The sequence below is a fragment of the Mobula birostris genome, chromosome X (genome assembly GCF_030028105.1).
Source record: "Mobula birostris isolate sMobBir1 chromosome X, sMobBir1.hap1, whole genome shotgun sequence".
NCBI classification, from domain to species: Eukaryota; Metazoa; Chordata; class Chondrichthyes; order Myliobatiformes; family Myliobatidae; genus Mobula; species Mobula birostris.
The window spans coordinates 10,341,123-10,367,834 of record NC_092402.1 but is presented as its reverse complement, the minus strand read 5'-3'; the positions used below and the strand labels follow the sequence as shown (position 1 = coordinate 10,367,834).

The window sequence follows — 26,712 nt, the reverse complement described above, 5'->3', positions numbered from 1 at the left end:
TGGGTCGGTGGGTGATTGGGGGTGTGGAGGGGTGGGTCAGTGGGTGATTGCGGGTGTGGAGGGGTGGGTCAGTGGGTCATTCAGGGTGTGGAGGGGTGGGTCAGTGGGTCATTGTACGTGTGGAGGGATAGGTCAGTGGGTTATTGGAGGTGTGGAGGGGTGGGTCAGTGGGTGATTGAGGGTGTGGAGGGGTAGGTCAGTGGGTGATTGGGGGTGTGGAGGGGTGGGTCAGTGGGTGATTGGGGATGTGGAGGGGTGGGTCAGTGGGTGATTGGGGGTGTGGAGGGGTGGGTCGGTGGGTGGTTCGGGTTGTGTGGGGGGGTGTCATTGGGTGATTGGGGGTGTGGAGGGGTGGGTCAGTAGGTGATAAGGGGGGTGGAGGGGTGGGTCAGTGGGTGATTGGGGGTGTGGTGGGGGGGGTCAGTGGGTGATTGGGTGTGTGGAGGGGTGGGTCGGTGGGTGATTGGGGGTGTGGTGGGGTGGGTCGGTGGGTGATTGGGGGTGTGGAGGGGTGGGTCAGTGGGTGATTGGGGGTGTGGAGGGGTGGGTCAGTGGGTCATTGGAGGTGTGGATGGGTGGGTCAGTGGGTTATTGGAGGTGTGGAGGGGTGGGTCAGTGGGTGATTGATGGTGTGGAGGGGTGGGTCGTTGGGTGATTGTGGGTGTGGAGGTGTGGGTCAGTGAGGGATTGGGACTGTGGAGGGGGGGTCGGTGGGTGATTGGGGGTGCGGAGGGGTGGGTCGGTGGGTGACTGGTGGTGTGAAGGGGTGGGTCGGTGGGTGGTTGGGGGTGTGGAGGTTTGGGTCAGTGGGTGATTGAGGGTGTGGAGGGGTGGGTCAGTGGGTGGTTGGGGTTGTGTGGGGGGTGTCAGTGGGTGATCGGGGGTGTGGAGGGGTTGGTCAGTGGGTGATAGGGGGTGTGGAGGGGTGGGTCAGTGGGTGATTGGGGGTGTGGAGGGGGGGTCAGTGGGTGATTGGGTGTGTGGAGGGGTGGGTCGGTGGGTGATTGGGGGTGTGGAGGGGTGGGCAGTGGGTGATTGGGAGTGTGGAGGGGAGGGTCAGTGGGTGATTCGGGGTGTGAAGGGGTGGGTCGGTGGGTGATTGGGGGTGTGGAGGGGTGGTCAGTGGGTGATTGGGGGTGTGGAGGGGTGGATCGGTGGGTGATTGGGGGTGAGGACGGGTGGGTCAGTGGGAGATTGGATGTGTGGAGGGGTGGGTCAGTGGGTGATTGGGGGTGTGGAGGGGATGGGTCAGTGAGGGATTGGGAATGTGGAGGGGGGGTCGGCGGGTGATTGGGGGTGCGGACGGGTGGGTCGGTGGGTGATTGGGGGTGTGGACGAGTGGGTCAGTGGGTGATTGGGGGTGTGGAGGGATGGGTCAGTGGGTGATTGGGGATGTGGAGGGGTGGGTCAGTGGGTGATTGGGGGTGTGGAGGGGTGGGTCGGTGGGTGATTGGGGGTGTGGAGGGTGGGTCGGTGGGTGATTGGGGGTGTGGTGGGGTGGGTCGGTGGGTGATTGGGGCTGTGGAGAGGTGGGTCAGTGGGTGGTTGAGGTTGTCTGGGAGGGTGTCAGTGGGTGATTGGGGGTGTGGAGGGGTGGGTCAGTGGGTGATAGGGGGTGTGGAGGGGTGGGTCAGTGGGTGATTGGGGGTGGGGAGGGGTGGTCAGTGGGTGATTGGGTGTGTGGAGGGGTGGGTCTGTGGGTGATTGAGGGTGTGGAGGGGTGTGTCAGTGGGTGATTGTGTGTGTGGAGGGGTGGGTCAATGGGTCATTGGAGGTGTGGAGGGGTGGGTCAGTGGGTTATTGGAGGTGTGGAGGGCTGGGTCAGTGGGTGATTGAGGGTGTGGAGGGGTGGGTCAGTGGGTGATTGGGTGTGTGGAGGGGTGGGTGGGTGGGTGATTGGGGGTGTGGATGGGTGGGTCAGTGGGTGATTGGATGTGTGGAGGGGTGGGTCAGTGAGGGTTTGGGACTGTGGAGGGGGGGATCAGTGGGTGATTGTGGGTGCGGAGGTGTGGGTTGGTGGGTGACTGGAGGTGTGAAGGGGTGGGTCGGTGGGTGGTTGGAGGTGTGGAGGGTTGGTTCAGTTGGTGATTGGGTGTGTGGAGGGGTGGGTCAGTGGGTGATTGGGTGTGTGGAGGAATGGGTCAGTGGGTGATAGGGGGTGCGGAGGAGTGGGTCTGTGGGTGATTGGGGGTGTGGAGGGGTGGGTCAGTGGATGATTGGGGGTGTGGAGAGGTGGGTCAGTGGGAGTTTGGGGGACTGGAGGGATGGGTCAGTGGGTGATTGGGGGACTTGAGGGATGGGTCCGTGGGTGATTGGGGATGTGGAGGGGTGGGTCAGTGGGTGATTGGGGGTGTGGAGAGGTGGGTCGGTGGGAGATTGGGGGTGTGGTGGGGTGGGTCAGTGGGTGATTGGATCTATGGTGGGGTGGGTCAGTGGGTGGTTGGGGTTGTGTGTGGGGGGGGTGTCAGAGGGTGATTGTGGGTGTGGATGGGTGGGTCATTTGGTGATTTGGGGTGTGGAGGGGGGTTCAGTGGGTGATTGGGTGTGTGGAGGGGTGGGTCGGTGGGTGATTGGGGGTGTGGAGGGGTGGGTCAGTGGGTGATTGCGGGTGTGGAGGGGTGGGTCAGTGGGTCATTCAGGGTGTGGAGGGGTGGGTCAGTGGGTCATTGTACGTGTGGAGGGATAGGTCAGTGGGTTATTGGAGGTGTGGAGGGGTGGGTCAGTGGGTGATTGAGGGTGTGGAGGGGTAGGTCAGTGGGTGATTGGGGGTGTGGAGGGGTGGGTCAGTGGGTGATTGGGGATGTGGAGGGGTGGGTCAGTGGGTGATTGGGGGTGTGGAGGGGTGGGTCGGTGGGTGGTTGGGGTTGTGTGGGGGGGTGTCAGTGGGTGATTGGGGGTGTGGAGGGGTGGGTCAGTAGGTGATAAGGGGGGTGGAGGGGTGGGTCAGTGGGTGATTGGGGGTGTGGTGGGGGGGGTCAGTGGGTGATTGGGTGTGTGGAGGGGTGGGTCGGTGGGTGATTGGGGGTGTGGTGGGGTGGGTCGGTGGGTGATTGGGGGTGTGGAGGGGTGGGTCAGTGGGTGATTGGGGGTGTGGAGGGGTGGGTCAGTGGGTCATTGGAGGTGTGGATGGGTGGGTCAGTGGGTTATTGGAGGTGTGGAGGGGTGGGTCAGTGGGTGATTGATGGTGTGGAGGGGTGGGTCGGTGGGTGATTGTGGGTGTGGATGGGTGGGTCAGTGGGTGAATGGGTGTGTGGAGGGGTGTGTCAGTGGGTGGTTGGTGGTGTGGAGGGGTGGGTCAGTGGGAGGTTGGGGGTGTGGAGGGGTGGGTCAGTGGGTGATTGGGGGTGTGGAGGGGTGGGTCAGTGGGTAATCGGGGGGGTGTGGAGGGGTGGGTTGGTGGGTGATTGGGGGTGTGGAGGGGTGGGTCAGTGGGTGATTGGGGGTGTGGATGGGTGGGTCAGTGCGTCATTGGGGGTGTGGAGGGGTGGGTCAGTGGGTCATTGGAGGTGTGGAGGGGTGGGTCAGTGGGTTATTGGAGGTGTGGAGGGGTGGGTCAGTGGGTGATTGAGGGTGTGGAGGGGTGGGTCAGTGGGTGATTGGGGGTGTGGAGGTGTGGGTCGGTGGGTGATTGGGGGTGTGGAGGGGTGGGTCAGTGGGTGATTGGGGGTTTGGAGGAGTGGGTCAGCGAGGGATTGGGACTGTGGAGGGGGGGTCGGTGGGTGATTGGGGGTGCGGAGGGGTGGGTCGTTGGGTGACTGGGTGTGTGAAGGGGTGGGTCGGTGGGTGGTTGGGGGTGTGGAGGGTTGGGTCAGTGGGTGATTGGGTGTGTGGTGGGGTGGGTCAGTGGGTGATTGGAGCTGTGGAGGAGTGGGTCAGTGGGTGGTTGGGGTTGTGTGGGGGGTGTCAGTGGGTGATCGGGGGTGTGGAGGGGTGGGTCAGTGGGTGATAGGGGGTGTGGCGGGGTGGGTCAGTGGGTGATTGGGGGTGTGGAGGTTGGTTCAGTGGGTGATTGGGTGTGTGGAGGGGTGGGTCGGTGGGTGATTGGGGGTGTGGAGGGGTGGGCAGTGGGTGATTGGGAGTGTGGAGGGGTGGGTCAGTGGGTGATTGGGGGTGTGGAGGGGTGGGTCAGTGGGTGATCGGGGGGGTGTAGAGGGGTGTGTCAGTGGGTGATTGGGGATGTGGAGGGGTGGGTCAGTGGGTGATTGGGGGTGTGGAGGGGTGGGTCGGTGGGTGATTGGGGGTGTGGTTGGTGGGTCGGTGGGTGATTGGGGGTGTGGTGGGGTGGGTCGGTGGGTGATTGGGGTTGTGTTGGGGGGTGTCAGTGGGTGATTGGGGGTGTGGAGGGGTGCGTCAGTGGGTGATAGGGGGTGTGGAGGGGTGGGTCAGTGGGTGATTGGGGGTGTGGAGGGGGTGTCAGTGGGTGATTGGGGGTGTGGAGGGGTGCGTCAGTGGGTGATAGGGTGTGTGGAGGGGTGGGTCAGTGTGTGATTGGGTGTGTGGAGGGATGGGTCGGTGGGTGATTGGGGGTGTGGAGGGGTGGGTCAGTGGGTGATTGGGGGTGTGGAAGGGTGCGTCAGTGGGTCATTGGGGGTGTGGAGTGGTGGGTCAGTGGGTCATTGGAGGTGTGGAGGGGTGGGTCAGTGGGTTATTGGAGGTGTGGAGGGGTGGGTCAGTGGGTGATTGGGGGTGTGGAGGGGTGGGTCGGTGGGTGGCTGTGGGTGTGGAGGATGGGTCGGTGGGTGATTGGGTGTGTGGAGGGGTGGGTCAGTGTGTGTTTGGGGGACTGGAGGGATGGGTCAGTGGGTGATTGGGGGTGTGGAAGGGTGGGTCAGTGTGTGATTGTGGGTGTGGAGGGGTGGGTCAGTGGGTGATTGGGGATGTGGAGGGGTGGGTCAGTGGGTGATTGTGGGTGTGGAGGGGTGGGTCAGTGGGTCAGTGGGTCATTGTGGGTGTGGTGGGGTGGGTCAGTGTGTGATTGGGGATGCGGAGGGGTCGGTCAGTGGGTGATTCGGGGTGTGGAGGGGTGGGTCAGTGGGTGATTGGGGATGTGGAGGAGTGGAGGAGTGGGTCAGTGGGTGATTGGGGGTGTGGAGGGGTGGGTCAGTGGGTGATCGGGGGTGTGGAGGGAGGGTCAGTGGGTGATTGGGTGTGTGGAGGGGTGGGTCAGTGGGTGATTGGGGTGTGGAGGGGTGGGTTAGTGGATGATTGGCTGTGTGGAGGGTTGGGTCAGTGGGTGATTGGGGGTGTGGAGGGGTGGGTCAGTGGTGATTGGGGGTGTGGAGGGGTGGGTCAGTGGGTGATTGGGGGTGTGGAGGGGAGGGTCAGTGGATGATTGGGGGTGTGGAGCGGTGCGTCAGTGGGTGATCGGGGGAGGGAGGGTCAGTAGGTGATTGGGGATGTGGAGGGTTGGGTCAGTGGGTAATTGGGTGTGTGTTGAGGGGTGGGTCAGTGGGTTATTGGAGGTGTGGAGGGGTGGGTCAGTGGGTGATTGGGGGTGTGGAGGGGTGGGTCGGTGGGTGGCTGTGGGTGTGGAAGATGGGTCAGTGGGTGATTGGGTGTGTGGAGGGGTGGGTCAGTGTGTGTTTGGGGGACTGGAGGGATGGGTCAGTGGGTGATTGGGGGTGTGGAAGGGTGGGTCAGTGTGTGATTGTGGGTGTGGAGGGGTGGGTCAGTGGGTGATTGGGGATGTGGAGGGGTGGGTCAGTGGGTGATTGTGGGTGTGGAGGGGTGGGTCAGTGGGTCAGTGGGTCATTGTGGGTGTGGTGGGGTGGGTCAGTGGGTGATTGGGGATGCGGAGGGGTCGGTCAGTGGGTGATTCGGGGTGTGGAGGGGTGGGTCAGTGGGTGATTGGGGATGTGGAGGAGTGGAGGAGTGGGTCAGTGGGTGATTGGGGGTGTGGAGGGAGGGTCAGTGGGTGATTGGGTGTGTCGAGGTGTGGGTCAGTGGGTGATTGGGGGTGTGGAGGGGTGGGTCAGTGGGTAATCGGGGGGGTGTGGAGGGGTGGGTTGGTGGGTGATTGGGGGTGTGGAGGGGTGGGTCAGTGGGTGATTGGGGGTGTGGAGGGGTGGGTCAGTGGGTCATTGGGGGTGTGGAGGGGTGGGTCAGTGGGTCATTGGAGGTGTGGAGGGGTGGGTCAGTGGGTTATTGGAGGTGTGGAGGGGTGGGTCAGTGGGTGATTGAGGGTGTGGAGGGGTGGGTCAGTGGGTGATTGGGGGTGTGGAGGTGTGGGTCGGTGGGTGATTGGGGGTGTGGAGGGGTGGGTCAGTGGGTGATTGGGGGTTTGGAGGAGTGGGTCAGTGAGGGATTGGGACTGTGCAGGGGGGGTCGGTGGGTGATTGGGGGTGCGGAGGGGTGGGTCGTTGGGTGACTGGGTGTGTGAAGGGGTGGGTCGGTGGGTGGTTGGGGGTGTGGAGGGTTGGGTCAGTGGGTGATTGGGTGTGTGGTGGGGTGGGTCAGTGGGTGATTGGAGCTGTGAAGGGGTGGGTCAGTGGGTGGTTGGGGTTGTGTGGGGGGTGTCAGTGGGTGATCGGGGGTGTGGAGGGGTGGGTCAGTGGGTGATAGGGGGTGTGGCGGGGTGGGTCAGTGGGTGATTGGGGGTGTGGAGGTTGGTTCAGTGGGTGATTGGGTGTGTGGAGGGGTGGGTCGGTGGGTGATTGGGGGTGTGGAGGGGTGGGCAGTGGGTGATTGGGAGTGTGGAGGGGTGGGTCAGTGGGTGATTGGGGGTGTGGAGGGGTGGGTCAGTGGGTGATCGGGGGGGTGTAGAGGGGTGTGTCAGTGGGTGATTGGGGATGTGGAGGGGTGGGTCAGTGGGTGATTGGGGGTGTGGAGGGGTGGGTTGGTGGGTGATTGGGGGTGTGGTTGGTGGGTCGGTGGGTGATTGGGGGTGTGGTGGGGTGGGTCGGTGGGTGATTGGGGTTGTGTTGGGGGGTGTCAGTGGGTGATTGGGGGTGTGGAGGGGTGCGTCAGTGGGTGATAGGGGGTGTGGAGGGGTGGGTCAGTGGGTGATTGGGGGTGTGGAGGGGGTGTCAGTGGGTGATTGGGGGTGTGGAGGGGTGCGTCAGTGGGTGATAGGGTGTGTGGAGGGGTGGGTCAGTGTGTGATTGGGTGTGTGGAGGGGTGGGTCGGTGGGTGATTGGGGGTGTGGAGGGGTGGGTCAGTGGGTGATTGGGGGTGTGGAGGGGTGGGTCAGTGGGTCATTGGGGGTGTGGAGTGGTGGGTCAGTGTGTCATTGGAGGTGTGGAGGGGTGGGTCAGTGGGTTATTGGAGGTGTGGAGGGGTGGGTCAGTGGGTGATTGGGGGTGTGGAGGGGTGGGTCGGTGGGTGGCTGTGGGTGTGGAGGATGGGTCGGTGGGTGATTGGGTGTGTGTAGGGGTGGGTCAGTGTGTGTTTGGGGGACTGGAGGGATGGGTCAGTGGGTGATTGGGGGTGTGGAAGGGTGGGTCAGTGTGTGATTGTGGGTGTGGAGGGGTGGGTCAGTGGGTGATTGGGGATGTGGAGGGGTGGGTCAGTGTGTGATTGTGGGTGTGGAGGGGTGGGTCAGTGGGTCAGTGGGTCATTGTGGGTGTGGTGGGGTGGGTCAGTGGGTGATTGGGGATGCGGAGGGGTCGGTCAGTGGGTGATTCGGGGTGTGGAGGGGTGGGTCAGTGTGTGATTGGGGATGTGGAGGAGTGGAGGAGTGGGTCAGTGGGTGATTGGGGGTGTGGAGGGGTGGGTCAGTGGGTGATCGGGGGTGTGGAGGGAGGGTCAGTGGGTGATTGGGTGTGTGGAGGGGTGGGTCAGTGGGTGATTGGGGTGTGGAGGGGTGGGTTAGTGGATGATTGGCTGTGTGGAGGGTTGGGTCAGTGGGTGATTGGGGGTGTGGAGGGGTGGGTCAGTGGTGATTGGGGGTGTGGAGGGGTGGGTCAGTGGGTGATTGGGGGTGTGGAGGGGAGGGTCAGTGGATGATTGGGGGTGTGGAGCGGTGCGTCAGTGGGTGATCGGGGGAGGGAGGGTCAGTAGGTGATTGGGGATGTGGAGGGTTGGGTCAGTGGGTAATTGGGTGTGTGTTGAGGGCTGGGTCAGTGGGTTATTGGAGGTGTGGAGGGGTGGGTCAGTGGGTGATTGGGGGTGTGGAGGGGTGGGTCGGTGGGTGGCTGTGGGTGTGGAGGATGGGTCAGTGGGTGATTGGGTGTGTGGAGGGGTGGGTCAGTGTGTGTTTGGGGGACTGGAGGGATGGGTCAGTGGGTGATTGGGGGTGTGGAAGGGTGGGTCAGTGTGTGATTGTGGGTGTGGAGGGGTGGGTCAGTGGGTGATTGGGGATGTGGAGGGGTGGGTCAGTGGGTGATTGTGGGTGTGGAGGGGTGGGTCAGTGGGTCAGTGGGTCATTGTGGGTGTGGTGGGGTGGGTCAGTGGGTGATTGGGGATGCGGAGGGGTCGGTCAGTGGGTGATTCGGGGTGTGGAGGGGTGGGTCAGTGGGTGATTGGGGATGTGGAGGAGTGGAGGAGTGGGTCAGTGGGTGATTGGGGGTGTGGAGGGAGGGTCAGTGGGTGATTGGGTGTGTGGAGTGGTGGGTCAGTGGGTGATTGGGTTGTGGAGGGGTGGGTTAGTGGATGATTGGCTGTGTGGAGGGGTGGGTCAGTGGGTGATTGGGGGTGTGGAGGGGTGGGTCAGTGGTGATTGGGGGTGTGGAGGGGTGGGTCAGTGGGTGATTGGGGGTGTGGAGGGGAGGGTCAGTGGATGATTGGGGGTGTGGAGCGGTGCGTCAGTGGGTGATCGGGGGAGGGAGGGTCAGTAGGTGATTGGGGATGTGGAGGGTTGGGTCAGTGGGTAATTGGGTGTGTGTTGAGGGGTGGGTCAGTGGGTGATTGGGGTTGTGGAGATGTGGGTCAGTGGGTGATTGGGGTGTGGAGGGATGGGTTAGTGGGTGGCTGTGTGGAGGGGTGGGTCATTGGGTGTTTGGGGGTGTGGAGGGGTGGGTCATTGGTTGATTGGGGTTGTGGAGGGGTGGGTCAGTGGGTGATTGGGGGTGTGGAGGGGTGGGTCAGTGGGTGGAGGTGTTGATCAGCCTCACTGCTTGGGGGAAAGTCACTGTTTTTGTGTCTGGTCGTCCTGGTGTGGATGCTACGTAGCCTCCTCTCCAATGGGAATGGGACTGACAGTCTGTGAGCAGGGTGGGTGGGATCCTTGGTGATGTTATCAGCCCTGTTCTGGCAGCTTTCTGTATATATGTCCGTGACAGTGGGTAGGCTGGTTACCGGTGATGCGTTGGGCAGTTCCGACGACCATACTGAATGCGTTATGTGGAGTTCTCGTATATTCTGGCATATCCATATCTCTGTTGCTTCTCGGGCACCCACCCCCTCACGGGGTCGGGTGGGTGTACCTCATTACAATACTCGAGGGTGGGGGCTTCCTCACCCAACCCGGCCCCTCCCTGTCCAGTAGCGGAAGAACCCTACACCGCGGTCCTTCCCCACCGAGGCCCTGGCGGTGGCTGCGCCCAGCTTTGGCCGGGAGAGCGCCAGTCGGTGGTTCCCTACCACGGACATCTCGACGAGATGGCCGGCCAACAAGTCCCGGGCAGACTAGACCAGACCAGACCAGAGGGCTTCTTACCCCGAGTCGTCGATCTGCCGACAGTGCTTACAGAGGACCCTGGAACTGAACTCTGACGCCGCGGGACACGGTAGCGCCGTGCGATCCGTGAAGCCACCGCGACGTTCGTCTCCGTGCGCGTCCCCGGGAGCGACTTGCCGATCAGGGTGTCCTTCAGAACTGGGCTGCTCGGAACAGATTGCGACACGCACCCCGGCGTCTTCTTCCACAAACAGTCGAGGGGCCGTCTCCCGGGTCCCGAAGGCTGCTGGACAGGGCCTGGTGATGTCCCGTGCCCCCAACAGCGGAACCTCACCACCCCCCGCCCCCCAGCACACCTTTGGCATGGTGGGCCTGCATTTTCGCACCCTTTCGAAAAGAAACACTTCGCTGCCAAGGTGTGACGTCCGAGTCCGAGCGAAACCCCGCGGGGAAAGCTGGGCACGGGTAGCACCACAAGTCTTGCCGAGATCAGTGGGATCCACCCTTCACCTGTTCCAGATATCACTTCCCAGCTTCTAACTGCAACCCACCCACCTACCCCTCTCAAACATAGTCTCACCTGTCACCTTGTACACCTCCCTCTCCCCCCACCCACCTTCCCCTCTCAAACGTAGTCTCACCTGTCACCTGTCAGCTTGTCCACCTCCTGCTCCCTCACCCACCCACATTCCCCTTCACCTGGTCTCACCAGTCACCCACCTCTCCCCCACCCACCCACCTTCCCCATCACCTGGTCTCACCTGTCACCTGTCAGCTTGTCCTCCTCCCCCTCCCCCATCCACCCACCTTCACCCCTCACCTGGTCTCATCTGTCACCTGTCAGCTTGTCCTCCTCTCCCACACTCCCCACCTTCTTATTCTGGCTTCTGCCCCCTTCCTTTCCAGTCGTGAAGAAGGGTCTCGGCCCGAAACGTTGAGTGTTCATTCCTCTCTGTAGATGCTGCCTGGCCTGCTGAGTTCTTCCAGCATTGTGTGTGTGTGTGTGTTGCTCTGCATTTCGAGCGTCTGCAGAATCCCATGTGTTTATGATCTGCAGTACTGGTCATAATCCTGCCATTGTTTATCAGCTTTCGGGGGCGAGGGCTGAACTGAACACCCCAGAGAACCTCCAGCAGGGGCTCACAGGCTCCTTCTTCAGGCCGATGAGCTTTGGCACTCACCAAGGGGTCTGCAGACCCCAGTCTAGCCGTGCCCCCTCCGCAGTGCGACCAACCCCACCCCCACCCCCAAGTCCGGTTCCTGGTGGGATTCGAAGCAGGACGCCTTGCCAGCCACTGACTGAGCCGTGCGGTCGACAGGGGGTGCGGTGGGGGTGGTGGAGTGGAAGATGGGGGGGCGGTCTGCATCGTGAAGGGGCGGATGTCAAATTCCCCGCACTTACCTTGCTCAGAATGTGAATCATATCCCCGCGCTTGAAGGACAGCTCGTCATCCTGCTCCCCTGTGCAATCCCAAAGGCCCAGGTAACAGTCCTCGTAACTGACGCCGGAGGTCCCTTCATGAGGACGCACAAGCAGAGAGACGCAGAGGTGAGGTTTGAATGTCTTAATCACAGCCACCTTCCCCCAGTAGCAACCAGCCCCACGCTTGTACGCTCATTACGGAGTGCCTTTTAAAGGCTTCTGAAGCCAAGTGTGACCAATCACCCATCGGGCGACACAGCCTCACTTCTGCTGTCTGAGTTCCATGGGCCTGGAGCTGCCTCAGACCTAGGCTGGGGAGTCAGACACAGAGTCACAGGGTAGCTTGTCCCATGAGGATGGGGTTGGAGCGAGCCAGGGCTTTTTCTTTTCCGGAGCAGAGACAGTGATTTGAGGGAAGTGTGCAAGGTGACATGAGGGCAGTGTGTAAGGTGACAAGAGCCATACACTCGCTGGGCACTTTATTAGGAACCTCCTCGACCTCATCAAGTGGCCACCGAGTGTACGTTCGTGGTCTTCTGCTGCTGTAGCCCGTCCACGTCAAGGTTCAACATGTTGTGCATTCAGAGACACTCTTCTGCACGCCACTGTTGTGGTTATCTGAGTTACTGTCGCCTTCCTGCCAGCCTGAACCAGTCCGGCCATGCTCCCACCTAACTAGGGGTATTTACCCACAGAACTGCCACTGACTGAATGTTTTTGTTCATCCCACCATTCTGCATGTGGGTGAAACTCCCGGGAGATCAGCAGTTTCTGAGATACTCAGACCACCCCATCTGGCACCAACAATCACTCCGCGGTCAAAGTCACTCAGATCACCTTTCTTCCCCCCTGTTTCTGAACAAGAACTGAACCTCTTGACCTTGTCCACGTGCTTTTAAGCATCAAGTTGCTGCCACGCGACTGGCTGAGTAGATATTTGCACCAACGAGCAAGTGCACAGGCGTACCCAATCAACTAGCCACTGAGAGTAGATCAAGAGTCCCGATGAAGGGACTCGACCCAAAACGTCGACTGTTTACTCCTTTCCATAGATGCTGCCTGACCTGCTGAGTTCCTCCAGCATTTTTGTGTGTGTGTGTGTGTGTGTGTGTGTGTGTTTTGCTCTGGATTTCCAGCATCTGCAGAATCTCCTGTCCTTGTAGATTGAGTAGGTAGCCGGAGGCTGTTCCCCATGGTGGAAGGGGACACAATTCTCAGGTGATTGGAGGAAAGGATACTGCCGGGAGTTGTAAGAGATAAGTTCTTCATACTTAGAGATCGGTGGGCATTTGAAACTTTATTGGTCACATGTGGATATATGGACCCACAGATAGGTAGGTAGATTGATAGTTAGGTATGTAGGTAGATAGCTAGGTGGTTATCCACTTTGGTGGCAAGAACAGGAAAATGGATTATTATCTGAATGGTGGCCGATTAGGAAAAGGGGAGGTGCAACGAGACCTGGGTGTCATTATACACCAGTCATTGAAAGTGGGCATGCAGGTACAGCAGGCGGTGAAAAAGGCGAATGGTATGCTCGCATTCATAGCAAGAGGATTCGAGTACAGGAGCAGGGAGGTACTACTGCAGTTGTACAAGGCCTTGGTGAGACCACACCTGGAGTATTGTGTGCAGTTTTGGTCCCCTAATCTGAGGAAAGACATCCTTGCCATAGAGGGAGTACAAAGAAGGTTCACCAGATTGATTCCTGGGATGGCAGGACTTTCATATCTGATCTGATTGAAATGTATAAAATTCTAAAGGGATTGGACAGGCTAGATGCAGGAAGATCGTTCCCGATGTTGGGGAAGTCCAGAACGAGGGGTCACAGTTTGAGGATAAAGGGGAAACCTTTTAGGACCGAGATTAGGAAAAACTCCTTCACACAGAGAGTGGTGAATCTGTGGAATTCTCTGCCACAGCAAACAGTTGAGGTCAGTCCATTGACTATATTTAAGAGGGAGTTAGATAAGGCCCTTGCGGCTACGGGGATCAGGGGGTATGGAGGGAAGGCAGGTACAGGGTTCTGAGTTGGATGATCAGCCATGATCATACTGAATGGCGGTGCAGGCTCGAAGGGCTGAATGGTCTACTCCTGCACCTATTTTTTATGTTTCTATGATAGATAGATAGATAGTTACAGTAGTTAGTTAGGTAGATAGATATTTAGGTAGGTAGGTAGGCTGTAGATAGGTATGTAAGGGGTTTCTTCTTTTATGTAACTAACAAAATGGCTTCTTTGTTATGTTAGGATAAAATGGCTTTTCTGTAATAATAACTGCGATGTAAGGAGTTCTCTCTCCCTGCTTGTTTGGGTTATATTATTGATAAGAGGATGAACGAACCAATTGGGATAGATGTTATTCTTTCTTGTGTGTCTGTATTCTATTGTTTCGCGGGCTTTGGGGGAGCAGGTGCGATGGGGACAGAGAGAGGAGACGCGATGCTGCGACCCCGGGCGGCGGGACGGACACCGGAGCGGGAGACCGAGGCCCGGGGTCTTCGGCGAGGAGAGGAGACGGAGACAGACTCGTGTGGAGCGTCTGGTCAACCACTGTGGTTGGTCCCAGGCGGCGGGTCGAGGGGGTCAGAGGGGATTGGATGATGGAAAGAAGACTCCGTTAATGGTTGTGCATAAAGTGGTTGAAATTTGATAAGTTTGGTGCCTTTTACTTTTCTTTTATATTTTATCTCTATTAATTACATAGCTCCAGTAAAATCTATAAAGTGTAAACATTTCATCGCATATGGTGTATTGTCTGTTATTTGGCGGAGAGGGGTGCATCACACAGCATCCAGACAAACGGAAGCGAGCTGAGCGAGCCTGAGGCTTACCAGGGGGCTACAGGTAGAATGAAAGATAGGTAGACAGATTGATAGATAGATAGATAGATATGTAGGTAGATGGCTATGCTTTAGGTAGGTAGACAGATACAGACAGACAGATAGGTAGGTGGGTAGGGAGATAGATAGATAGACAAGTAGATAGATAGATATGTAGATAGATAGTTAAATATGTTATTTGTAGGCACAGTCCAAGGAGATGCTGGGTGGGGGGCAACCTACAAGTGTTGCCATGCTTCCGTCACCAACACAGCGCGCCCAGGACTCATTAATCCTAACCGTACATATTTGAAATGAGGGGGAGGAAACCGGGGTACGCGAAGGAATCCCATATGGTCACAGGGAGAACGTACAAACAGCAACGGGTTTTCGGACATGAGCCCGAAGCGCCGGAGCTCTAAAACATCTGCTAACTGCGACATCTCTGGATTTGCCCTGTATTTGGTCGCCTCATTTTGGGGTGTGCCGGTCCGAGAGGAGGAAATTACAGTCGATAAGTTCAGGGACAGAGATCTTCAGGGCCTTATCTCCAGATGGAAAAGATGGGGCAGTTCTCCAAGTCAAGAGGACACTTTTAGCCCAGGAGGGCAAGCTCAACATGGACTCAGCCAGCGTGTTGGAGGGGTACACAAGAGATCGCAGATGCTGACATCCACTGCTTGAAAGAAACAGCTGGGGGAACTCAGAGCGTCGGGCCGCATGTGAGGAGGGAGGGGGGCCAGTTGACATCCTAATTGCCTTTGGGGAGAAGGTACAGGGGCTTCAGGACCCACACCACCAAGTTGAGGAAGTTATTATCCTACAAGCATCAGGAAGGAGGTACAGGAGCCTCAGGACTCACACCACCAGGTTCAGGAACAGTTATTACCCCTCAACCATCAGGAAGGAGGTACAGGAGCCTCAGGTTCCACACCACCAGGTTCAGGGACACTTATAACCCCTCAACCAGTAGGAAGGAGGTTCAGGAGCCTCAGGTCCCACACCACCAGGTTCAGGAACAGTTATTACCCCTCAACCAGCAGGAAGGAGGTACAGGAGCCTCAGGTCCCATATCACCAGGTTCAGGAACACTTATTACCCCTCAACCAGCAGGACGGAGGTACAGGAGCCTCAGGATCCACACCACCAGGGTTCAGGGACAGTTATTACCCCTCAACCATCAGGAAGGAGGTACAGGAGTCTCAGGGCCCACACCACCAGGTTCAGGAACAGTTATTACCCCTCAACCATCAGGAAGGAGGCGCAGGAGCCTCAGGACCCACACCACCAGGTGCAGGGACAGTTATTACCCCTCAACCATCAGGAAGGAGGTACAGGAGTCTCAGGGCCCACACCACCAGGTTCAGGAACAGTTATTCGCCCTCAAATAACAGGATGGAGGTACAGGAGCCTCAGGTCCCATACCATCAGGTTCAGGAACAGTTATTACCCCTCAACCAGTAGGACGGAGGTACAGGAGCCTCAGGACTGACACCACCAGATTCAAGGACAGTTATTAGCCCTCAAATATCAGGACGGAGGTACAGGAGCCTTAGGACCCACACCACCAGGTTCAGGAACAGTTATTACCCCTCAACCATCAGGAAGGAGGTACAGGAGCCTCAGGTCCCACACCACCAGGTTCAGGAACAGTTATTACCCCTCAACCATCAGGAAGGAGGTACAGGAGCCTCAGGTCCCACACCACCAGGTTCAGGAACAGTTATTACCCCTCAACCATCAGAAAGGAGGTACAGGAGCCTTAGGTCCCATACCACCAGGTTCAGGAACTATTATTAGCCATTAATAATTATTACGATCAGGCTCTTGAACCAACTTTGTGGACCTCAACACTGAACTGATTCCACAACTGATGCACTCACTTTAACGACTCAACAACTCATGTTCTCAAAATTATTCTTCTGTTATCAGCACAATTTGCCTTACTTCGCTCTTTGGTTATTCAACAGCTTTTTCAAGCGTCCTATTGAATTCCCTTTGCCTGCAAGAAAATGAATCTCAGGGGAGTGTCTGGAGACATAACCAGAGTTTGATAATTTTGAGTCAAGAACCTTCAACGAAACTGGACAGAAAACCATTCCAACTTAGCTGGAAATGCAACAGCAAACTGCAGGTTCGAAGTGCTGGGCACATGACAAGAATGGGATGCAACGCTAACACCCAAGGGGAGAATGGTTTCCGGGAACTCAGAGACTAATACACCCTACTCCCCTCCCTGTAACACCCTCAAATCCCTCACTGTGACACTGACACACCCCTCACACCCCTCACTGTAACACCGACAAATCCCTCACTGTGACACTGACACACCCCTGACACCCCTCACTGTAACACCGACACACCCCACACCCCTCACAGTGACACTGACACACCTCACACCCCTCACTGTGACACCGACACACCCCACACCCCTCAATGTGATACTGACACACCCCACACCCCTCGCTGTGACACCGACACACCTCACACCCCTCACTGTGACACTGACAAACCCCTCACCCTCGCTGTGACACCGACACACCGCACACCCCTCACTGTGACACCGACACACCCCTCACCCCTCGCTGTGACACCGATACACCCCACAATCCCTCACTGTGACACTGACACACCCCACACCCCTCACTGCGACACTGATACACCCCACACACCTCACTGTAACACCGACACACCCCACACCCCTCAATGTGATACTGACACACCCCACACCCCTCGCTGTGACACCGACACACCCCACACCCCTCACTGAAACACCGACACACCCCACACACCTCACTGTAACACCGACACACCCCACACCCCTCAATGTGATACTGACACACCCCACACCCCTTGCTGTGACACCGACACACCTCACACCCTCACTGTGACACCGATACACCCCACACCCCTCACTGTGACACCGACAGACCCCACACCCCTCACTGTGACACTGACACACCTCACACCCTCACTGTGACACTGATACACCCCTCACCCCTCACTGTGACACAGACACACCCCACACCCTCACTGTGACACTGACACACCACACACCCCACACTGTGACACCGACACACCCCACACCCCTCACTGTAACACTGACACACCCCTCACCCCTCACTGTAACACCGACACACCCCACACCCCTCACTGTGACACCGATACACCCCACACCCCTCACTGTAACACTGACACAACCCCACACCCCTCACTGTGACACCGACACACCCCACACCCTCACTGTAACACCGACACACCCCACACCCCTCACTGTGACACTGACACACCCCACACCCCTCACTGTGACACTGACACACACCTCACCCATCACTGTAACACTGACACACCCCCACACCCCTCACTGTAACACTGACACACCCCACACTCTCACTGTGACACTAACACACCCCACACCCCTCACTGTGACACTGACACACCCCACACCCCTCACTGTGACACCGACACACCCCACACCCCTCTGTGTGACACTGACACACCCCACACCCCTCACTGTGACACCGACACAGCCCACACCTCTCACTGTCACACTGACACACCCCACACCCCTCACTGTAACACTGACACACACCACACCCCTCACTGTAACACCGACACACCCCACACCCCTCACTGTGACACTGACACACCCCACACCCCACACTGTAACACTGACACACATCACTCCCCTCACTGTGACACCGACACACACCACACCCCTCACTGTAACACCGACACACCCCACACCCCTCACTGTGACACTGTCACACCCCACACCCCTCACTGTAACACCGACACACCCCACACCCTCACTGTGACACCGACACACCCCACACCCCTCACTGTGACACCGACACACCCCACACCCCTCTCTGTGACACCGACACACCCCACACCCCTCACTGTGACACAGACACACCCCACACCACTCACTGTGACACTGACACACCCCTCACCCCTCACTGTGACAGACACACCCCACACACCTCACTGTGACACTGACACACCCCACACCCCTCACTGTGACCACTGACACACCCCACACCCCTCACTGTGACACTGAGACATCCCACACCCCTCACTCCTCACTGTGACACCGACACACTCCACACCCCTCACTGTGACACTGACACACCCCCACACACCTCACTGTGACACTGTCACACCCCACACCCCTCACTGTAACACTGACACACCTCACACCCCTCACTGTGACACTGACACACCCCACAACCCTCACTGTGACACGGACACACCCCACACCCCTCACTGTGACACCCACACACCCCACACCCCTCACTGTGACACGGACACACCCCACACCCCTCACTGTGACATGGACACACCCCACACCCCTCACTGTAACACCTACACACCCCTCACCCCTCACTGTGACACCGATACACCCCACACCCCTCACTGTGACACTGACACATCCCACACCCTCACTGTGACACTGACACACCCCACACCCCTCACTGTAACACCGACATACCCCACACCCCTCACTGTGACACCCAACACACCCCACACCCCTCACTGTGACACTGACACACCCCACACCCCTCACTGTAACACTGACACATCCCTCACTGTGACACTGACACACCCCCACACCCCTCACTGTGACTCTGTCACACCCCACACCCCCCACTGTAACACTGACACACCTCACACCCCTCACTGTGACACTGACACACCCCACAACCCTCACTGTGACACCGTCACACCCCACACCCCTCACTGTGACACTGACACACCCCACACCCCTCACTGTGACACCCACACACCCACACCCCTCACTGTGACACGGACAAACCCCACACCCCTCACTGTGACATGGACACACCCCACACCCCTCACTGTAACACCTACACACCCCTCACCCCTCACTGTGACACCGATACACCCCACACCCCTCACTGTGACACCGACACACCCCACACCGCTGACTGTAACACTGACACACCCCACACCCCTCACTGTAACACTGAAACACCCCACACCCCTCACTGTGACACTGACACACCCCACACCCCTCAGTGTAACACCGACACACCCCACACCCTTCACTGTGACACTGACACACCCCACACCCCTCACTGTGACACCGACACACCCCACACCCCTCAGTGTAACACCGACACACCCCACACCCTCACTGTGACACCGACACACCCCACACCCCTCACTGTAACACCGACACACCCCACACCCCTCACTGTGACACTGACACATCCCACACCCCTCACTGTGACACTGACACACCCCACACCCTCACTGTGACACAGACACACCCCACACCACTCACTGTGACACTGACACACCCCACACCCCTCACTGTGACACCGACACACCCCTCATCCCTCACTGTGACACTGACACACCCCACACCTCACTGTGACACCGACACACCCACACCCCTCACTGTGACACCGACACACCCCACACACCTCACTGTAAACACTGACACACCCCACACCCCTCACTGTGACACCGACACACCCCACACCCTTCACTGTAACACCGACACACCCCACACCCCTCACTGCGACACGGACACACCCCACACCCCTCACTGCAACACCGACACACCCCACACCCCTCACTGCGACACCGACACACACCACACCCCTCACTGTGACACCGACAGACCCCACACCCTCACTGTGACACCGACATACCCCACACCCCTCACTGTGACACCGATACACCCCACACCCCTCACTGTGACACAGACACACCCCACACCCTTCACTGTGACACCCACACACCCCACACCCCTCACTGTAACACTGACACACCCCTCACCCCTCACTGTGACACAGACACACCCCACACCCCTCACTGTGACACCCACACACCCCACACCCCTCACTGTGACACTGACACACCCCACACCCCTCACTGTAACACCGACACACCCCTCACCCCTCACTGTGACACTGACACACCCACACCCCTCACTGTGACACTGAGACATCCCACACCCCTCACTCCTCACTGTGACACCGACACACCCCCACACCCCCCACACCCCTCACTGTGACACTGACACACCCCACACACCTCACTGTGACACTGTCACACCCCACACCCCTCACTGTAACACTGACACACCTCACACCCCTCACTGTGACACTGACACACCCCACAACCCTCACTGTGACACGGACACACACCACACCCCTCACTGTGACACCCACACACCCCACACCCCTCACTGTGACACGGACACACCCCACACCCCTCACTGTGACATGGACACACCCCACACCCCTCACTGTAACACCTACACACCCCTCACCCCTCACTGTGACACCGATACACCCCACACCCCTCACTGTGACACCGACACACCCCACACCCCTCACTGTGACACTGACACATCCCACACCCCTCACTGTGACACTGACACACCCCACACCCCTCACTGTAACACCGACATACCCCACACCCCTCACTGTGACACCCAACACACCCCACACCCCTCACTGTGACACTGACACACCCCACACCCCTCACTGTAACACTGACACATCCCACACCCCTCACTGTGACACTGACACACCCCACACCCCTCACTGTGACACTGTCACACCCCACACCCCCCACTGTAACACTGACACACCTCACACCCCTCACTGTGACACTGACACACCCCACAACCCTCACTGTGACACCGTCACACCCCACACCCCTCACTGTGACACTGACACACCCCACACCCCTCACTGTGACACCCACACACCCCACACCCCTCACTGTGACACGGACAAACCCCACACCCCTCACTGTGACATGGACACACCCCACACCCCTCACTGTAACACCTACACACCCCACACAGCTGACTGTAACACTGACACACCCCACACCCCTCACTGTAACACTGAAACACCCCACACCCTCACTGTGACACAGACACACCCCACACCCCTCACTGTGACACTGACAAACCCCTCAGCCCTCACTGTGACACTGACACACCCCACACCCCTCAGTGTAACACCGACACACCCCACACCCCTCACTGTGACACCGACACACCCCACACACCTCACTGTAACACTGACACACCCCACACCCCTCACTGTGACACCGACACACCCCACACCCTTCACTGTAACACCGACACACCCCACACCCCTCACTGTGACACGGACACACCCCACACCCCTCACTGCGACACGGACACACCCCACACCCCTCACTGTGACACCGACACACCCCACACCCCGCACTGTAACACCGACACACCCCACACCCCTCACTGTGATACCGACATACCCCACACCCCTCACTGTGACACCGATACACCCCACACCCCTCACTGTGACACAGACACACCCCACACCCTTCACTGTGACACCCACACACCCCACACCCCTCACTGTAACACTGACACACCCCTCACCCCTCACTGTGACACAGACACACCCTACACCCCTCACTGTGACACCCACACACCCCACACCCCTCACTGTGACACTGACACACCCCACACCCCTCACTGTAACACCGACACACCCCTCACCCCTCACTGTGACACTGACACACCCCACACCCTTCACTGTGACACTGACACACCCCACACCCCTCACTGTGACACCGACACACCCCACACCCCTCAGTGTAACACCGACACACCCCACACCCTCACTGTGACACCGACACACCCCACACCCCTCACTGTAACACCGACACACCCCACACCCCTCACAGTGACACTGACACACCCCACACCCCTCACTGTGACACAGACACACCCCACACCCTTGACTGTGACACCCACAACCCCACACCCCTCACTGTAACACTGACACACCCCTCACTGTGACACAGACACACCCCACACCCTTCACTGTGACACCCACACACCCCACACCCCTCACTGTGACACTGACACACCCCTCACCCCTCACTGTAACAGTGACACACCCCACACCCCTCACTGTGACACTGACACACCCCACACCCTCACTGTGACACTGACACACCCCACACCCCTCACTGTAACACCGACACACACCCCACACCCCTCACTGTGACACAGACACATCCCACACCCCTCACTGTGACACTGACACACCACACCCCTCACTGTGACACTGACACACACCACAGCCCCTCACTGTAACACCGACACACACCCCACACCCTCACTGTGACACAGACACACCCCACACCCCTCACTGTGACACCGACACACCCCACACCCCTTACTCTGACACTGACACACCCCACACCCCTCACTGTGACACCGACACACCCCACACACCTCACTGTAACACCGACACACCTCACACCACTCACTGTGACACCGACACACCCCACACCCCTCACTGTAACACTGACACACCCCACACCCCTCACTGTGACACTGACACACCCCACATCCCCTCACTGTGACACTGACACATCCCACACCCCTCACTGTGACACCGACACACCCCACACCCCTCACTGTGACACTGACACACCCCACAGCCCTCACTGTGACACCCACACACCCCACACCCTCACTGTAACACCGACATACCCCACACCCCTCACTGTGACACCCACACACCCCACACCCCTCACTGTGACACTGACACACCCCACACCCCTCACTGTGACACCGACACACCTCTCACCCCTCACTGTGACACCGACACACCCCACACCCTCACTGTGACACTGACACACCCCCACACCCCTCACTGTAACACTGACACACCCCACACCCCTCACTGTGACACCGACACACCCCACACCCTCACTGTGACACTGACACACCCCACACCCCTCACTGTGACACCGACACACCCCATACCTCTCACTGTAACACCCACACACCCCAGACCCCTCACTGTGACACCGACACACCCCACACCCTCACTGTGACACTGACACACCCCACACCCCTCACTGTGACACCGACACACCCCACACCTCTCACTGTAACACCCACACACCCCAGACCCCTCACTGTAACACCGACACACCCCTCACCCCTCACTGTAAATTGACACACCCGTGAATTATTGGTTGCGTGTTTATTCTTCAATATTGGGGCTACTGGACGGGTGAAATTTCTATCTTGGAAGTGATGGGACCAATTAAATATGCCTTCTTCCAAACCACGAAAGGTCTGTTTCAAGGTCAATAAAGTTGCACATTTTCCAAAACTAAGTATAAATGCAGTGCTGTGTTGATGAATTTCAGCGACGAGGTGAAAATTCTGCTGTTCCATGCTCATAGCCTGGGGCAGGATCTGTCGTGGACTAGGAAGTGGGAAACCAGTGGGGCAGAGCCCAGCTCACTCTCCCAGTGGGGCAGGGGGTGAGTGAGAAATTGAGAGAGAGAGAGAGAGAGAGACAGAGAGAGATAGAGAAAGAGATAGAGAGACAGAGAGACAGAGAGAGAGAGACAGAGATAGAGAGAGAGAGAGAAAGAGAGAGAGAGACAGAGAGAGAGAGACAGAGAGAGAGACAGAGAGAGAGAGAGAGACAGAGAGAGATAGAGAGATAGAGAGAGAGACAGAGAGATAGAGAGAGAGACAGAGAGATAGAGAGAGAGACACAGAGACAGAGAGAGAGAGATAGAGAGAGAGACAGAGAGATAGAGAGAGAGACACAGAGATAGAGAGACAGAGAGAGAGACAGAGAGAGAGAGAGACAGAGATAGACAGAGAGAGATAGAGAGAGAGAGAGACAGAGAGAGAGATAGACAGAGAGATAGAGAGAGAGAGAGGGAGAGAGAGATAGAGAGAGAGGGGGGGAGAGAAGAAAAAAGAGAGAGTTTCTGTTTGTCTCTGCATTTCTGATTATTTAATAGCCTTCTTGTCAGCTTCTTGGGTTAATTTGAGAGAAATGTCTGGGCTATGGTAATTCAATATCCCCTCTTGCCTTTGGACACTGGCTGCTGAGTTGGAACTCGATAATGTCCCCAGACTGCATCCATCGCAGCCACGGCACACAATCTGCCGCAGACAGAGAGAGAGAAAAGAAGCTGGAATTGATTTTTTTTGTCAGGGAATGGAATCTGCGAGCAGCGCCGATTGCTCACCCCGAGGTCTGGGCCGGCAGAAGTCGCGGAGGGGAGAACTTGATTTTTCTGTAAGACAGAGACACGGCGCGGCCGCACACTATTCCGGCTGACCCTCTGCTGCCTGTGCCCCGTGATGAGACCCCAGGACCAGTGCTGTGTCCGCCACTGCAGAAGTAAATCTATAGCTGGACTTTCTGCACAGCACTGTAATAATTTCATGTATTGCACTGTACTGCTGCCACAGAAAAAAAACACAAATTTCATAATACATTACTGAGCAACTTGGTAGCATATACAGACTGTAGCCAGGGTGCCTGAGAGCTTTGCACAGCACTGTAGACATTTCATGTATCACAGTGTACTGCTGCCACAAAAAAGCACATTTCATGAGATGTGTGAGTGATGATAAACCTGATTCTGATCTGGGTCTCTGTTGTGGACTGAGATTGGGAAGTGGGGACAGGGAGAGGGGAATCATGGTTGGGAAAAGGGGGAGGGAGAGGGGAGGGAGCGGGAATCACCAGAGAGACATTCTGAAATGATCAATAAACCAATTGTTTGGGAATCAAATGACTTTGCCTGGTGTCTCAGGGTTGGGTGTGTCTGCCTCCCTCCCCAACCCCTGGCAATCCTTCTCTGCCACCTGTCCCCACACCCCTCCCACGGGACTCCACCCTCGCCATTCCCAACATTCTTCACCTGCGCCAGATTCACAAACTCGCTCTCTGCTCCACTTTTGAGAAATATAGTACTGTGTGTAAAAGTCTTACACACACACAGATATATAGATAGAGAGGTAAATAGGGTGCCTAAGACTTTTGCACAGTACTATATATATATATAAATAAATATATAAATTAGCAGACTGCAAAAAAGTAGTGACGTACAGTTCATGGATTCATGGTCCATTTAGGAATCGGATGGCAGAGGGGAAGAAGCTGTTCCTGAATCGTTGAGTGTGTGTCTTCAGGCTCCTGTACCTCCTCCCTGATGGCAGAGGGGAAGAAGCTGTTCCTGAATCGCTGAGTGTGTGTCTTCAGGCTCCTGTACCTCCTCCCTGATGCTGCATTTTTGAAGAATCGCAGAGGGGTGTAGGGGAAGGAGTGGGTGAGGGAGGAGGTACAGGAGCCTGAAGAAACACACTCAATGATTCAGGAACAGCTTCTTCCCCTCTGCCATCCGATTCCGAAATGGACATTGAACCCATGAACTGTACCTCACTACTCAATAATTTATATATTTATTTTATGGGTGAGGGAGATGGGGAGGGTGATAGGGAAGGAGTGGGTGAGGGAGACGGGGAGGGTGACGGGGAAGGAGTGGGAAAGGGAGACGGGGAGGGTGACGGGGAAGGAGTGGGTGACGGAGACGGGGAGGGTGACGGGGAAGGAGTGGGTGATGGAGACGGGGAGGGTGACGGGGAAGGAGTGGGTGATGGAGACGGGGAGGGTGACGGGGAAGGAGTGGGTGAGTGAGACGGGGAGGGTGATGGGGAAGGAGTGGGTGATGGAGACGGGGAGGGTGACGGGGAAGGAGTGGGTGATGGGGACGGGGAGGGTGACGGGGAAGGAGTGGGTGATGGAGACGTGGAGGGTGACGAGGAAGGAGTGGGTGATGGAGACGGGGAGGGTGATGGGGAAGGGGTGGGTGACGGGGAAGGGGTGGGTGATGGAGACGGGGAGGGTGATAGGGAAGGGGAGGGTGATGGGGAAGGGGTGGGTGATGGGGAAGGGGTGGGTGATGGAGACGGGGAGGGTGATGGGGAAGGGGAGGGTGATGGGGAAGGGGTGGGTGATGGAGACGGGGAGGGTGACAGGGAAGGAGTGGGTGACGGAGACGGGGAGGGTGATGGGGAAGGGGAGGGTGATGGGGAAGGGGTGGGTGATGGAGACGGGGAGGGTGACGGGGAAGGAGTGGGTGATGGAGACGGGGAGGGTGATGGGGAAGGGGAGGGTGATGGGGAAGGGGTGGGTGATGGAGACGGGGAGGGTGATGGGGAAGGGGAGGGTGATGGGGAAGGGGTGGGTGATGGAGACGGGGAGGGTGATGGGGAAGGAGTGGGTGATGGAGACGGGGAGGGTGATGGGGAAGGGGTGGGTGATGGAGATAGCGAGAGATGCAGGATCAGGGGTGTACGGGGAGGGGTGATGGAGATGGGGAGAGGTGAAGGGGTGTGATTGTGCTGAAGGAGAAGGGGAGGCGTGTATGAGCAAGGGACGATACTACAGCTACTGCACTGACAGCAGAAACTGCCCAAAAGTAGAGCATCTGCTTCGTCTTCATCAGATTAGTATCTCTGTGCTTTGAGCAGCCTCATTTCTCTTTGCAATATCTCGGCTACAACTGCTAAAATCACAAACTGGGGACCTGGTTGTGTTAAATATTTGAATAATCGCATCACATGGAATCAATTTAATGACGTTGAGGGAGAGCGGGCAAGAAAGGGTAAGAGCGAGGGAGGCAGATGGGAGCGATGAAGAAGGAGAGTGCGAGAGAGCAAAGACACTGGCAGATTTCTACAGAACTACCGTGGAGAGTTTTCTGACTGGCTGTATCACCGTCTGGTATGGGGGCGTGGGGCGGTGGGGAGTGGCTTCTGCTCAGGATCGAAGTAAACTGCAGAAAGTTGTAAATTCAGTCGCATCCAGGACATCCGAATGAGCGGTGCCTCAGAAGGCGGCGTCCACCATTACAGGCCCCCATCACCCAGGACAAGCCCTCTTCTCACTGCTACCATCAGGGAGGAGGTACAAGAGCCTGAAGACACACACTCAACGATTCAGGAACAGCTTCTTCCCCTCTGCTGTCGGATTTCTGAATGGACATTGAACCCATGAACACTACCTCACTAACAAGACCAAATCTGCAGGCGCTG

The 26,712-nt window shown here is 57.8% G+C and overlaps 1 protein-coding gene across 1 annotated transcript in view; it reads right to left on the bottom strand.

The window, feature by feature from the left end:
* LOC140191858 (src kinase-associated phosphoprotein 2-like) overlaps positions 1-26,712 on the bottom strand; it is a 256,236-nt gene that overhangs the window by 62,506 nt on the left and 167,018 nt on the right. The window contains exon 9 of the mRNA XM_072249652.1: positions 10,959-11,071. Coding sequence (XP_072105753.1) covers positions 10,959-11,071 — 113 coding nt within the window. The remainder of the gene's footprint in view (positions 1-10,958; positions 11,072-26,712) is intronic.